General features: G+C 44.0%; 1 protein-coding gene across 1 annotated transcript in view; it reads left to right on the top strand.

Annotated features, from left to right (window-relative positions):
- The first annotated feature begins 11,937 nt into the window (after positions 1-11,937).
- IGF1R (insulin like growth factor 1 receptor) overlaps positions 11,938-15,349 on the top strand; it is a 271,414-nt gene continuing 268,002 nt past the window's right edge. Inside the window, exon 1 of the mRNA XM_005294854.4 lies at positions 11,938-13,248. Within this exon, the coding sequence (XP_005294911.2) occupies positions 12,807-13,248 (442 nt within the window). The 5' untranslated portion in view covers positions 11,938-12,806. The remainder of the gene's footprint in view (positions 13,249-15,349) is intronic.

Consider the following 15,349-nt stretch of genomic DNA (forward strand, 5'->3'; position numbering starts at 1 on the left):
TCTTGAAAAATTAAGTTCCAGTCTTGCACTATATGCTCAGTCAAAACTCCCATTACACCAGATTCTGTTCTTAGTTATTCCAATGTATCTTCAGAGTCACTCTTGATTTCAGCAGTCCTGGATTTACACTGGTGGAACCAAATGAAGGATTTCACCTGATTCTCCTCTTATACTGTACTAGTTTTACAATGGGTGCAATTCCTTTGACTTAAATGGACCTATCCTTGTTTGCACCTGCTCAAGTTTGGGGCAAATCCAGCCCCTTTGTGTCAATGAGAGTTTTATCCAAGTCAAAAACTGCCTGCTTCAGTCCAGTGTGTGAAATTACTGTCTAATCATTCTTAGCAGTTTATTCTATCTGGACACAACTCTCTTTTTTCCAAATGTCAGCTAATCTGGATTTCATTTGTCTTAAAGGAATGTCTCAACACTGTCAGGGTATCATAGAATTGAGGGCTTGACCTGAACTAAATAAATCTTTAAAAAATCTGATTGGAATTTAATTCTTTATTCCATCAAGAAATCTGCATAAGATACAGTTCAAATAAGGAGTTGAAATCTTTAGCCTGTTCTCTGACAAAACCCTTATTTTCATCTATGTATGGTTTGCAGGATTAGAATCAATAGCCTTAACTTCTTCCGCAGCTCCAGCTCCTGAACAAATTTTGTTTTTGGCAAGTTATAGATTGCTATATATCTCCAATTGCCAGTGATGGGACTCTAGATGGGGAGAGCTCTGAATTACTGCAGAGTATTCGTGCCCAGGTGTCTGGCTGGTGGGTCTTGCCCACATGCTCAGGGTGTAACTGATCACCATATTTGGGGTCGGGAAGGAATTTCCCCCCCGGATCACATTGACAGAGACCCTGTTTTTTTTTGCCTTCCTCCATAGCATGGTTTGATCTAGAGTAAATGGCGGTTTCTCTGTAAGTTGAAGTCTTTAACCCGTGATTTGAGGACTTCAGTAACTCAGCCAGAGGTTAGGGGTCTATTACAGGAGTGCGGGTGAGGTTCTGGGGCCTGCAATGTGCAGGAGGTCAGACAAGATGATCCATTCTGGCCTTAAAGTTTATGAGTCTATGGATAAAAAGAGCACAGTGTAAATGTGGAGAGAAATTTGAAGAAATGATTGTCTTTTATTTTGATACCCAAGGTCAGGCAAGCAAATAAAAAAATTCTCTTTGGTTCTATTCTATGACTAGAATAATGCTACTTCTGCCTTGCTTGCGATCTTTGAGCCACTTGATTGCTGTGCCTCAGTTTCCCCTAGTGCAAAATGGGGGTAATATTTATTATCCTCCCAAAAGCACTGTGAGGCTTAATTGTAAACACGTTGACAGATCTTTGGGTGAAAATTGCTATAAAAACACAATATAGTAAGTTGTGGTTTTCTTGTTATTTTATTATTTATGATTGTAGAACTTAATTGCTGTGTATCTTCATAACACTGACCTCAATCAGATCAAAACTGGTCTCAGCGTTAGGCTGATGATCAATGAGACTGATATGTAGTTAGGGTTTATGAGATCAGAACACGAACTGCAGAATACAACAAGCCTATTTATACATAGTTTATAAAGGGTTAATTAGGTTTAATAATACAGAACTAATTGCTGTTATAAGCATGTTGCAGACATGCAGAGTAGTATGTGTTAGAAATGAAAATAAGCATATCAGTGGTTGGTGTTATAAATGGTTATAAGCAGCCTATTGACCTGTTTGATTCTATAACAATCGACAACTATTGAGTATTAAAGCAGCTCTCAGTCATTTATTAACCCTTTGTAAGCTGTTTATAAATGCACCCAGAATTTAAAGTGTGACTGTTTTGCTATTGTCTTCAGTGAGAGAAGGATACAGTTCTAATTACTTGCAACCGTGTATTAATTCAATACATTCATGTTACCCACATTTTGACAGCAACAGCGCTGGAGCAGAGAAGATGATAGTTGCTTTAAGCAAACTGCAGCTGTTCCCATGCACCTATCACTCAACTTGTTCCCCCAAGTACATGATTCACCTTGGAGTTTTCTTTTTGACAAGTATGCCACAGTCAAAAACATGAAAGGGAGGCAAACAAGAGAAAATGGGTGTTTGGTACAAAAGCTACGTTCTTGTTGCACAGCACTGCAAAAGCCAGGTGTGAATGCACTGTGCATCTGGGGCCCATAAAATACAGCCAAAAGGTACATTGACATAATTTAGCGGCGTCTATTTTAGACAGGTGCAGTGGATCTCTAAATATATGCCATGTACCACTTGCTGCAGTTGCTATGGATATGATAGCTGAGGTCTGTAACTAGGTTATAAAAGCTGTTGTATTATTGTTATTAGTAGTAGTAGTATTGAACCATAGGTTTTATAGTTATTCTTGCTTAGCTGCTGCCCCCTAAATCGTCCATTTAATGGAATACTTCTTGTTTGGATGGGGGAGGATATGAGGGCATAAATACTGTTATTTCCCCTCTTCTCCTTTCACAGGGGATTGTTACTGTTTGTATTGTATATCACAGGACCCAGTCCTGAGCCACCTTATGTGGGCGTGCGGAGGCCAGAAGGAGTGGAAATGTTGCATTTCTGTTGCATTGGCAGGCAAAGCACTGGAGAAGTAATCCAGGGGGTTTCTCACCCTCACATGCACTGTGGACATGACCTGTCTGCCTCTATCTGACAGTGTTTATAAAGCACCTCTGCCCCTCACTCCAGGTCCTATATTTCTGTGTAGGAGAAGGGAGTGGACCAGAAGCACCTTCACTAGCGGTCTGTGGCCTAGAGTTTGGCTGACTCCTGCAGGGAACTCTTGTGTAAAATTTTGTCCAAGGAGAGAAGGTTTGGCCCAGTAGCTCTGATTACTGATGAAGCATGACACACATTTTAGACCCAAATATACTCATCTCCTACCCAAACCGCAGCTTTCTCACTGTTCATTCTTCTGCATTGCTGACTCCAGCAAGGCTGAATCAGGACACCAAAGTTATAGACACCTTAAAGAAATAAAATTCCATATTGTTTCAAACTTCCTCCCTTGCTGTTCTACTTCTCATTGTTTGTTCCTCGCACATTTTAAAGGCCAGTGTCACACATATTACTGTTTGGCAGCTTAAGAACTTTGACTCTTGTCAGCAGCATCTCTTCTTGCTGATATCAAACAACAATATTTACCTGGTGCATAGAGGGTTTTAAATTTTGTGATATAAACGCACAAACACACACACACTGCTCACATATGTTATTCTGTTGAACTCAGTTGTAAGATGTGTGTGAGTGAGGCAGGCAGGGTTTTGGGAACATTCTACTCTTACACTGGTGTGAATTTGGAGTAACTCCATTGACTTCAAACGGCAGATGCCCCAGTGACTTCACTTCAGTGGCGTGACTCCATCGATGTAAGTGAGAGTGGAATTTTTCCCTTGGCCCCAGTTTTTGAACTGAGCAAGCTTCAGAAGTGGAGAAGAGAAATATCAGGGGCCCGGATCTTCATCTCTCATCTAGGTTCAGATCCTCACAGGTATTTAGGCATCTAACATACCAATTTCAGTGGGAGTTAGGCACCTAAATACCTTTGAGGATCTGAGCCCTAGTTGCTTTGTGCGACTCCAATCGTGCAAGACAGCCTTAACCCCCACTTAAAGGGCCACTTGAGGATTCCCTTGAGAGATGCACAGGGCTCAAGTGACTCCTGTGCTACTCCTCTCAGGGTCCTTGGTGCAGGGAGCAGACTGGGATGTCCCTATACCCTGGCAGCCACAAGCGACTAGAACAGATCCTTAGAGGCAGCTGATATAATGTAGAGCAGCCAAGCATGAGAGGGCAGATTTAAGGCTGCCATGGGCAACCATGTTTCTGGTATGTCCTAACTTTAAGAACAGAGGGAGTGAACCTAACAGGTAATGATCAAGTGATCTCTCTCCTGCCATCCCATCTTCACCCTCTGACAAACAGAGGCTAGGGACACCATTCCTTACCCATCCTGGCCAATAGCCATTAATGGACTTAACCTCCATGAATTTATCCAGTTCTTTTTTGAACCCTGTTATAGTCCTAGCCTTCACAACCTCCTCAGGCAAGGAGTTCCACAGGTTGACTGTGTGGTGTGTGAAGAAGAACTTCCTTTTATTTGTTTTAAACCTGCTGCCCATTAATTTCATTTGGTGGCCCCTAGTTCTTATCATATGGGAACAAGTAAATAACTTTTCCTTATTCACTTTCTCCACACCACCCATGATTTTATATATCTCTATCATATCCCCCCTTAGTCTCCTCTTTTCCAAGCTGAAAAGTCCTAGCCTCTTTAATCTCTCCTCATATGGGACCCGTTCCAAACCCCTACTCATTTTAGTTGCCCTTCTCTGAACCTTTTCTAATGCCAGTATATCTTTTTTGAGATGAGGAGACCACATCTGTACACCGTATTCAAGATGCAGGCGTACCATGGATTTATATAAGGGCAATAAGATATTCTCCGTCTTATTCTCTATCCCTTTTTTAATGATTCCTAACATCCTGTTTGCTTTTTTTGACTGCCGTTGCACACTGCGTGAACGTCTTTAGAGAACTATCCACGATGACTCCAAGATCTCTTTCCTGATTAGTTGTAGATAAATTAGCCCCCATCATATTTTATGTATAGGTGGGGTTATTTTTTCCAATGTGCATTACTTTACATTTATCCACATTAAATTTCATTTGCCATTTTGTTGCCCAATCAGTTAGTTTTGTGAGATCTTTTTGAAGTTCTTCACAGTCTGCTTTGGTCTTAACTATCTTGAGCAGTTTAGTATCGTCTGCAAACTTTGCCACCTCACTGTTTACCCCTTTCTCCAGATCATTTATGAATAAGTTGAATAGGATTGGTCCTAGGACTGACCCTTGGGGAACACCACTAGTTACACCTCTCCATTCTGAAAATTTACCATTTATTCCTACCCTTTGTTCCTTGTCTTTTAACCAGTTCTCAGTCCATGAAAGGATCTTCCCTCTTATCCTGTGACAACTTAATTTATGTAAGAGCCTTTGGTGAGGGACCTTGTCAAAGGCTTTCTGGAAATCTAAGTACACTATGTCCACTGGATCCCCCTTGTCCACATGTTTGTTGATCCCTTCAAAGAACTCTAATAGATTAGTAAGACACGATTTCCCTTTACAGAAACCATGTTGCCTTTTGCCCAACAATTTATGTTCTTCTATGTGTCGGACAATTTTATTCTTTACTATTGTTTCAGCTAATTTGCCCGGTACTGACGTTAGACTTACCGGTCTGTAATTGCTGGGATCACCTCTAGAGCCCTTTTTAAATATTGGCATTATATTAGCTATCTTCCAGTCACTGGGTACAGAAGCCGATTTAAAGGACAGGTTACAAACCATAGTTAATAGTTCTGCAATTTCACATTTTAGTTCTTTCAGAACTCTTGGGTGAATGCCATCTGGTCCCGGTGACTTGTTACTGTTAAGTTTATCAATTAATTCCAAAACCTCCTCTAGTGACTTTTCAATCTACGACAATTCCTCAGATTTGTCACCTACAAAGGACGGCTCAGGTTTGTGAATCTCCCTAACATCCTCAGCCCTGAAGACTGAAGCAAAGAATTCATTTAGTTTCTCCTCAATGACTTTATCATCTTTAAGTGCTCTTTTTGTATGTTGATCTTCCAGAGGCGCCACTGGTTGTTTAGCAGGCTTCCTGCTTCTTATGTACTTAAAAAACATTTTGTTATTACCTTTTGAGTTTTGGCTAGCTGTTCTTCAAACTCCTTTTTGGCTTTTCTTATTACATTTTTACACTTAATTTGGCAGTGTTTATGCTCCTTTCCATTTACCTCACTAGGATTTGACTTCCACTTTTTAAAAGATGCCTTTTTATCTCTCACTGCCTCCTTTACGTGGTTGTTAAGCCATGGTGGCTCTTTTTTAGTTCTTTTACTGTGTTTTTTAATTTGGGGTATACATTTAAGTTGGGCCTCTATTATGGTGTCTTTGAAAAGTGTCCATGCAGCTTGCAGGGATTTCACTCTAGTCACTGTACCTTTTAATTTCTGTTTAACTAACCTCCTCATTTTTGCATAGTTCCCCTTTCTGAAATTAAATGCCACAGTGTTGGGCTCTTGAGGTGTTCTTCCCACCACAGGAATGTTAAATGTTATTATATTATGGTCACTATTTCCAAGTGGTCCTGTTATAGTTACCTCTTGGACCAGATCCTGCGCTCCACTCAGGACTAAATCGAGAATTGCCTCTCCCCTTGTGGGTTCCTGTACCGGCTGCTCCAAGAAGCAGTCATTTAAAGTATTGAGAAATTTTGTCTCTGCATTTCGTCCTGAGGTGACATGTACCCAGCCAATATGGGGATAATTGAAATCCCCCACTATTATTGAGTTCTTTATTTTGATAGCCTCTCTAATCTCCCTTAGCATTTCATCGTCACTATCACTGTCCTGGTCAGGTGATCGATAATAGATCCCTACTATTGTATTCTTATTAGAGCATGGAATTGCTATCCATAGAGATTCTATGGAACATGTGGATTCATTTAAGACTTTTACTTCATTTGACTTTCAAGTTCTTGACTTTCCAGGAAATACTGTTTTTGTCTGTCCTACATCTACATGGGACACGATCACACACACACACACACACACACTATATTTCTCACTCATGCAACTCATAAATAGCTGAATTGATTTGGCTCACACTTCCTATACGTTTAACCTTGAGATGGAGTCTGAAACATGTCAGCCTGCTAATTTCTGAGCAACTGGAAAGGATGGCTTAGAATGGAAGTTGAATCTAATCTTAGCTGTCGTGTGTGCTACCTCTGTCCGCCAGAGCATACAAGAATGTCAGGGGTTATTGGTCCTTGCTGTGTGTGCGTGAGCTGCAGTGAGAGCACCTCAAACTGATATAGCTAAATCATACCCTGCTGCCTGGCTCTGTCTCAGTGTCCTGAGAAGCTGATAAATTCTGAAGGGGGATAGGAAGAAAGTGAGGGAATAAATCTCACTGTTCTCCTATGCTAGTCATACAGATTGTTCATACTTTGAAAGGTTACTACTAGTAGGGCAGGGGTCGGCAACCTTTCACAAGTGGTGTGCCAAGTCTTCATTTATTCACTCTAATTTAAGGTTTCGCGTGTCAGTAATACATTTTAACATTTTTAGAAGGTCTCTTTCTATAAGTCTATTATATATAACTAAACTATTGTTGTATGTAAAGTAAATAAGGTTTTTAAAATGGTTAAGAAGCTTAATTTAAAATTAAATTAAAATGCAGAGCCCCCCCCCGGACCGGTGGCCACTGAAAATCAGCTCTCGTGCCGCCTTCGGCACGCATGCCATAGGTTGCCTACCCCTGAGCTAGAGCCTGTTAAAGAGGTTAGTCTGCCCTGAAAGTGCTACAGAAGCCAAAATAAAGTCTATTGGGTCCTATGTGGAGAACTAGAGCGCAGGCAATGAAAATAGTTGAGTATCTCTCCCTTCATTCATGGCCCCAGAAAGCAGTGGCAAAGTTGCTGTTAAAATTAAAATATGACTGAGTATTAGGATATTTGCCAAGGGTAGATTGAGAGACCAGGGTCTGTGACTGTTTTGACTGTCTTGTTTCATCTCTACCTCCACAGTCCCTTTATTTTTCCACCTGAGTGGCATTTTAGTAAGGATGCAAATAGGCTGAGGGTATTTTGCGGCACACTGTAGAGGATCAAATCTGCTTTTGTGTATGCTTAGGTGTGTCTTTCTATTTGTCAGTCCATCTCAGGGATGATAAACCAGAGGTGGAAAGAGGGAAGGTATAAAGCTCCTTGTAAACACGGGGAGGAGTGACTGTACAACTAACGTGATAGAAAAGAGATTGAAACTGAGAATAATGTTCTATCCCCAACATCCAATTTACATAGAGTCACAAGAAAAATATTTTCTCACAAAATTTCTGACAGAAATTATAATATAGACTTTCCATTAAAAAGATGTGCAGAAAAACTGTGTATAAGCCTAGGGGCTTTGTACTCCTCTGCATATGCCTATGTGGCATTAATTATTTTATAATTTATTTATGGTAGCAACTAGGAACCCCAATCAAGGATCAGGGCCCAGCAGACTAGTAATTGTGCAGATAAAATAACAAAGACTGTCCCTATGCCAGAGAATTTACAGTCCAGGTGTCAGACAAGATGTGCCAGGTGGACAAATCCGCTGGAGATGAGTGAAGGTATAAGGTAACAAAATGAACAGAGTTGAGAAGAAAAATGCATCATTAGACTGAATCAAGCCTAGACAATAATTACAAATGGGCACATAGGATAAAACAAAACTATACCAGGAAGTCCTCTCCTGAGCCAATACTTGATGTATTGTAGCAGGAACAGTGGAAACTACTATAATTAAAGTTATATAACATTCTCCATTCCAACACCTGTTTTCAGTCGCTCATCCATTTCTGAAACGACCTTTGGGGCTGAATTTTTCTGCCCATTAGATTTGGGTTTTTTTTAAATTAAAGTTTGAGTACAAGAAGAAGGTCCAGCCAGTGGGATTTTGTACAGGGTAAGGTGTCACTCAGCATGTATCAGGATGGCAGAGTTTGACTCTCAGTCAGTAAAATCCACTTTTCCCACTATCTATCTATCTATCTATCTATCTATCTATCTATCTATCCCCATCCACCCCTTCTATCTAATCTATCTATCTATCTATCTATCCTTCCTCTCTTGAACAGCTCTACAGACAAAAATGGTAGGGAGCAGAAAATTGGCTTTTGACTAGGAAATAGATATGGCTAAGTTATAACCCATTGAAAATTGGGTATGGTACCTGTGCAGCACAGTTTGCATGGACATTTTCACCAAGCTTACTAAAGGTCCAATTCTGCCACTCTTGTGCATGCTGAGTAGCACTTTATTTGGCAAGTACTCCCATTGTAACAAACAGGACTACGATTTTTTTCTACTACTACTACTTTTTTCTTTCATAAGACCATTGGGCATTCCATAAAAAGCCATGTTAAGAGAGCTTCAAGAATCAGGACATGACAAAGTTAACATTACTGAGATTGTAAACTGTTTGGGACAAGGGCCGTCTTTTTTGTTCTGTGTTTGTACAGCACCTAGCACAATGGGGTCCTGGTCCAGGACTAGGGCTACTGGGCATTATGGTAATACAATAAATAATAATAGTGAATAATGAATGTTGGATACATAACTGACCGTTTATATCTATGTGTAATTTCAATACAGTCTTTAATCGAATGATCTGGGACAATCTGGGTGCAGGCTGCTCAGTGGGGGGTTTAGGTGTGGGGGGATCTGGAAGCACAGAGGCTCGTGGGGGGTGTGTGTTCGGTGCAGGGGCAATGGGACTCTGCAGGGGCTTCCAAGGTGAAGGTGGTTGGGCCTGAGCAGAGGGATCTGGGTTTGGGGGTCTCAGCGGGAGAGTCTGGGTGCTGGGTGAGTGGGGCGTGGTGTGGTGAGGGTCTGGGTGCAGCTAGTTGGGGGTCAGTGGTGTGGGGGTCTGGATGTGGGGGCTCAGAGTGGTGCAGGGGGGTGGGGCTTGTCAATGTGGGGGTTTGAGTGCAGGAAGCTCAGTGGGGGGGTGGTCTGGGTGGAGGAGGTCTGATTGCAAGGGGTCTCCAGATGCAGAGGTTGAGGTTCAGTGGGGTGGGGTTTGGTTATGAAGGGCTAGGGGTACTGGATAAGGCTTGGCAGGGGTGTCCGGTTATGGAAGGTCTGGATGCATGGGGGTTGGGTGGATGGGGGAGCAGCTCCCCATACAGTGACCCGTCCCCCCACAGCTGAGGAGTGATGGGTGCAGGAAGCAGGAGAGGATGCTGAGCTTCCTGCAGCTGGGGGAGGTTTCTGGGGGAGAGTCTGACACAGACCCAGCCACTCCTTGCAGGGGAAGAGGAAGTCCCGTCCTCTCCTGCCTCCATCCCAGCCGGGACTAGCAGCTGATCCCAGCTCAGAGTAGAAGCCACTGTCTGCAGTGTTCTCAGACTCACAGTGATTTACCTCTACTGGCTGCTCCAGGTGCCTGAAACGATGTGCCTGCACTGCTAGGGAGTGGTGTGTGACTGCTCTTGCGGCTTCCCTTTGCTTCCCTGTCAGAAAGTCATTTTTCTGCGGGGAAGTAAAGAAATCTGCAGGGGACATGAGTTCTGAGCATGCACAGTGGCGCAGAATTCCCCCAGGAGTATTTTAAGGAGACTATCCATTAACTATTATCAATGTACAGCCAATGGCATACAATTTAGTTCTAATTCTGTCTGAGCAGTGATAGAAACCCATACATGGACTAGTCAATTCGTTACAGTATTTTAATTCAGTGTTTCCCAAACTTGGGACGCCACTTGTTTAGGGAAAGCCTCTGGCGGGTCGGGCTGGTTTGTTTACCTGCCGCGTCCGCAGGTCCGGCCGACCGTGGCTCCCACTGGCCGTGGTTCACTGCTCCAGACCAATGGGAGCTGCTGGAAGGGATGTACTGGCTGCCACTTCCAGCAGCTCCCATTGGCCCGGAGCAGCGAACCGCGGCCAGTGGGAGCCGCGGTCGGCCGGACCTGCGGACACGGCAGGTAAACAAACAGGCCCGGCCCACTAGAGGCTTTCTCTACACAAACGGCGTCCCAAGTTTGGGAAACACTGTTTTAATTAATCGTATTGAAATTGTCGGTGTATGAATGTGCTGTATTACTTTGGGGATAAATTCTTCCTTGGTTTCTTGTTTCAGGTGAGCCCATCAATTTTAACGGTTGCTTCCCCAACCCTTTTCTTGTCTTCTCTTCTACACCCACAAGCCAGGAACTTCAAGCTCTGCTTGGTAGCTACCAGCTTAAATGCACAAACATTGAGGAAATAATTTAATAGTATATACATGTAATAAATAAATAAGTAAATAAAGCAAGTAAGATTCAGATCTATTCAGGATGCAACCCCTTTCTGCTTTTGTTGACTTTTTAGCAGCTTAAAAGAAAAGTCTGCATGCACATTTTTTGCAACAGCTGCAAGAAAAAGAAAAGGAGCTATTTGAGAGATCCATCCAGAAACTGGGGATAGTCTTTGCATTTACAATGGGATTCTTTTCAATGTTAGCAGCATTTTGTGTGTCAATAAGAGGCACTTAGGTGGTATGGCAGGAGAGCAAAGCAAAGGGGCGTAGGAGTAAGAATCCACCGGGTTGTCCTGAATGGTGCATGGATGCCTTAATTTAGGACTAGTTTTTAAGCATTTTCCTTTTTTGGATGAAATATTTTTTTTTTGCACTCTACTTGCTTCAGTGAGACATTAGACATTTAATTTTAAAATATTTTTACAAATCTCCCTCATTCAAACTGATCTCCCGAGACAATCTTGTACGTATGCATATTGCGTGTGTGAGGGCTTCGGGCTGCAGGAGCGAGCCTGCAGGGCTGCTGGAAGGCCTGGCAGACACAAAGACATCAATGCATCGGTTTGCACTCTGTTCACGTTTTGAAGGTTTTCTTTGCAACCATGAGGAGGACTTCCCTCCAACCTCGCCTCCGCCCCCCACTCCCCCCTCCTCGAAAATCAGATTCCAGCGCACAAGCTGGCAGCCTCTGAAAAACAAAAACAACCCCCCCCCCCCGCCCACTGAGCTTAGTGCAATGCAAACCAGGCCCAGTGCTATGCCTCCCAGCATGACATTGGGATGCAGCAGGAGACCAAGGCATGGGGGAGTTGCAGCCTGACGTGCATTTTGCACGGGGCAGCCCTAGAGGGGCCGGAGGGGTAGCGCGCAGCAGACCCGCGCCCTGGGGCAAGGCTGCAGCAGCGCGCGGACAACACGGGCTGCAGGGGCCGCGCGCGCCGCTGCTCTGCCTCCCCCGCCCGGGCTCCCTTCCGGACGGCGCCGGCGATCCCGCTCTCCTCTTTTTGCCTCGCGCCTGCTCCGGGCCCCCGCCGCCTCCGCAGCTGAGCGCGAGGAGCCCGGGAGCGCGTGCGCGAGCCCCCAGTGCCAGTGCAGCAGCGGCAGCAAACGGCGGCAGCGGCGGCGGCCGCCTCTTGTTTACCAGCATTCACTCTGCCCCGTGCAAGCGAGCGAGCGAGCAACGGCGCGAGGGGGAGACCTGGCAGCAGCGCGGTGCAAGCCCTGCTGCAAAGAACAGCGACAGACTTAAATCCCGAGCAGCAGCGGGGCCTCCCCTTGCACCCTCCCCGCTTGGAGGCATTACGGACCCCTTTGCAACAAGCGCCTGGGCTTTGACCTTCAGCCAACCGGATCTCTCCCCCTTCCCGCTACGACCCTCCCCCTCACCCCCGCACACTCCCCCCCGGCTTGGGTGGGACGAGAAGCGGGCAGGGTTTGCAGCGCGCACGCCCCGGGTTCAGTTTTGTTTGGGTTTTTGCGCTCGCAGGGATGCGAGGAGGCGAGCAGCAGCAGCAAGAGGAGGAGGAGGAGAAGTGCTGAGCGGCTCAGCTCTCCCTGCTGCCGCTTTGTGTGTGTCCTGGATTTTTTTTTTTTAGCGGGGGGGAAGGAGCCGGTGGCAGCCGCGCTGAGACGAGGAAGAGGGGGAGGCCTTTTCATTCATTTTTATTCCGCGTTTGTAGGGTCTTCAGCCACCTGGACTTACTGGGTGTGTTTTTTTGTACTGTGGGGGAAGCTTGAAAGGGGGAATCCCTATGGAGCAGTCTCAGGTCTCTGCTTAGGGGAATAATCTCCAGTCTCGGGAAGCTGTATTTCCTCCTCTCTCATAAGATTGCTTTGGACCCCCCCCCCCTTTCCCATCCATTTTTTTTTGCGTGTGTTTGCTGCGCCTGTGTGGTGTTTGAAAATGGAGGCTGAAGATACAGACTGCCAGCCCCAATGTGCTTCATGTTTGCTACTTCTGGGCACATTGTATCACTGCAGGCAGCGCTGAGGGGGAGTGTTGCTTCGCCCTTTCTGGGGGGGCCCCAGCCCACATTTTCATTGTTGTCTGTGGGTGGCTTCTCCGGAAGAACAACAGCTAGGGAAATAAAAAACCTTTTAATTTTCAAACCCAAAGGGGTGGTTTTTGTGTGGGAGGAGGAGGTTATTTTCCCCTCCTTAGGTCTCCCCCCACCCTCCCAATTTATAGTTCTTCTGTGTGAGTGGAGGGGGAGAAATTTGGACTTTTTTTTTTTTTTTTTTTTGGGAAAGGGGGATTTTGTCCGTAATTTAAAAAAAAAAGGAATGAAGTCTGGCGCTGGAGGAGGGTCCCTGACCTTATTCTGGGGGTTTCTGCTCTTCTTTGCCACACTTTGTCTGTGGCCAACAAATGGAGAAAGTGAGTATTTTGCGTTTCATTTAACATGGGGGGGGGGGGGGTTACGCTTGTTTTGCACTGCGGTGACTTTTGAGTTTCAGGGACTGCTTGTGTTTTCCTGTTCTTGAATCTGCTCCTTAAGCACATTTAATACCCTGAGTTCAGGCTGCTCTTTTCTCTCTCCTCCCTTGGAGTGGATGGCTTTGATGTTCCTGTATTTAACCAGAGTTTAGACACTTTCCCGTGTCTGAAGAGTAATAGTTCCCATTGCTTCTCTCCAGCTCCCTTATCTTTTCACCTACTGTGTTCATTTCTTAAATCCTCTCCAGATTTTCCCCTAATATTCAGATTTTAAACTCCCAAGACTGTAAAGTGTCCAATAAACATCGAAAGGCCCAGGAATACTTGCTTCCAGGAGTGTTTGGAAGGAAAGAACATTGACTTTCATCGTTGGATGCCTTTTTAAAAATCAGGGTTTCATGCCCTCTAATTGAAAGGATTTCTGTGAATAGGCAGGTTGTGTGTTTTGTGTTTGTTTTGCAAAGCGTGGCATTCCCTTCTTGGGATGCACAGATGTAAAAGGACTATAGGTCAGCATACAAAGGCCACTGATTTAATATTTATTTTATATAGATCTATACAACGTGGGGGGACGGGAACGGACAAATGTATTGATCATTGGAAGGATTAGAGACTTAAAGACGAAGAAATCAATACATTAGAAGCTGTTTTTATACCTAGAACGGAAGTTCTGCGGTTGATTCTTTTAAAAGAGCACGAGTTGTTTTCTTCTCTGTGTGTGTTTAAATTCTGCGTTGTGGAAAACGTGGTTCTGTGTGTGTGTGTGTGTATGTATGTATGTGTGTACACACGCTGCAAATGGTTAAGTCTCCAGTGCACAACGATTGTCTGGTGTGGATTCTTGCTGCTGTTAATCTTTTCGGAATCGCAGTGTCTGTCCGTGTTGTTTGGGAGTTGCAAAAGCCCCGACTTCGTTTTTGTACATTTCAAACCTGTGATTATTTTCTCTGCCCGCCCCCTTTGGTTGCAGGGGAAAATAGAAGGGGGTGGGGATGGTGGGAGCTGAAATTGACTAGATTGCAATGATCAGCATATTAATCGGTGCGGATGATCAATTTTCTTCTGTTTTGTTAGTTTGGATTGCTGGCCCCTAACATTACGGTTACTTTGGCCCCCGTTTTTGGCGGGGGTGGGGAGGGGAGATTGGGGGTGTTGTTAAATTGGCCTTTTTATTTCAACCATTTTAACATTGTGCTCGATCTCCCTCTGTTTGTCTTTCAGTGTTTGTGCAGACAGGAGATCCGGTCCTTAATGCTAGATCCGTTCCTACTAGCTGAATGGTTTAACTTTTTAAAACTCCCTAACCATTGATTAGCGTCACCCGTTTTTACTTGTGAAAAGGTGTGCGGAGGAGAAAGTGCATTTCAGCCATTCAAATATGAGGAAAGAATTCCTGAAACTTAAAAAAACAAAAACATCCAGGCGCTTCTTTAAATAGTCGGTTTAAGTTGGAAAATAAGTTCTTGGATGTACCGGCAATTAAACCAGTTGTAGAAACGTTTCGGGCAAAGCTAGGGTAGATGGAATCTGAAAGGCATGTTGAGTAATATTGTATTTCGTTAGACAGTGAATGCCAATTAACTCTTTGAAAGTCAGGGCACAACTTGGCTTTTAACATTGTAATGGTTGGGCCCGCAAGGCTGTGAGAGTTTTCTTTCTTGGATAAGTCAAATCTTTTAGCTAGATTTGCTTTCCAGAGAGGAGATTTAATCCTTAGGGTTGAAAACTAAAACCTCAGAGCTTGCTGTTTTTGGTTGGTGGTGGTGTGTGTTGGTAGCTAGAAGAATCAAGGTAAACGATGATTAATAATAAGTGTAAAAAAATTAAACTTTTATTCCATCAGTTTAAGAATACACTGGCTCAATGTTCTTGAATTATTTTTACCAAGTCCAGAACATCTGCAAGTAAGAATTGGTTGAGAGGAGAAACATTCTCTTAACAGAGGCAACAGCAATACATTAGATTTTATTTTTCACTCCTTTGAAATGTTTGTATTTGGGTCATCTAGCTAAAATGACTCCGTTAATAAATCTCACATGAA

Source organism: Chrysemys picta, chromosome 10 (assembly GCF_011386835.1).
Source record: "Chrysemys picta bellii isolate R12L10 chromosome 10, ASM1138683v2, whole genome shotgun sequence".
In the NCBI taxonomy this organism is placed as follows: Eukaryota; Metazoa; Chordata; order Testudines; family Emydidae; genus Chrysemys; species Chrysemys picta.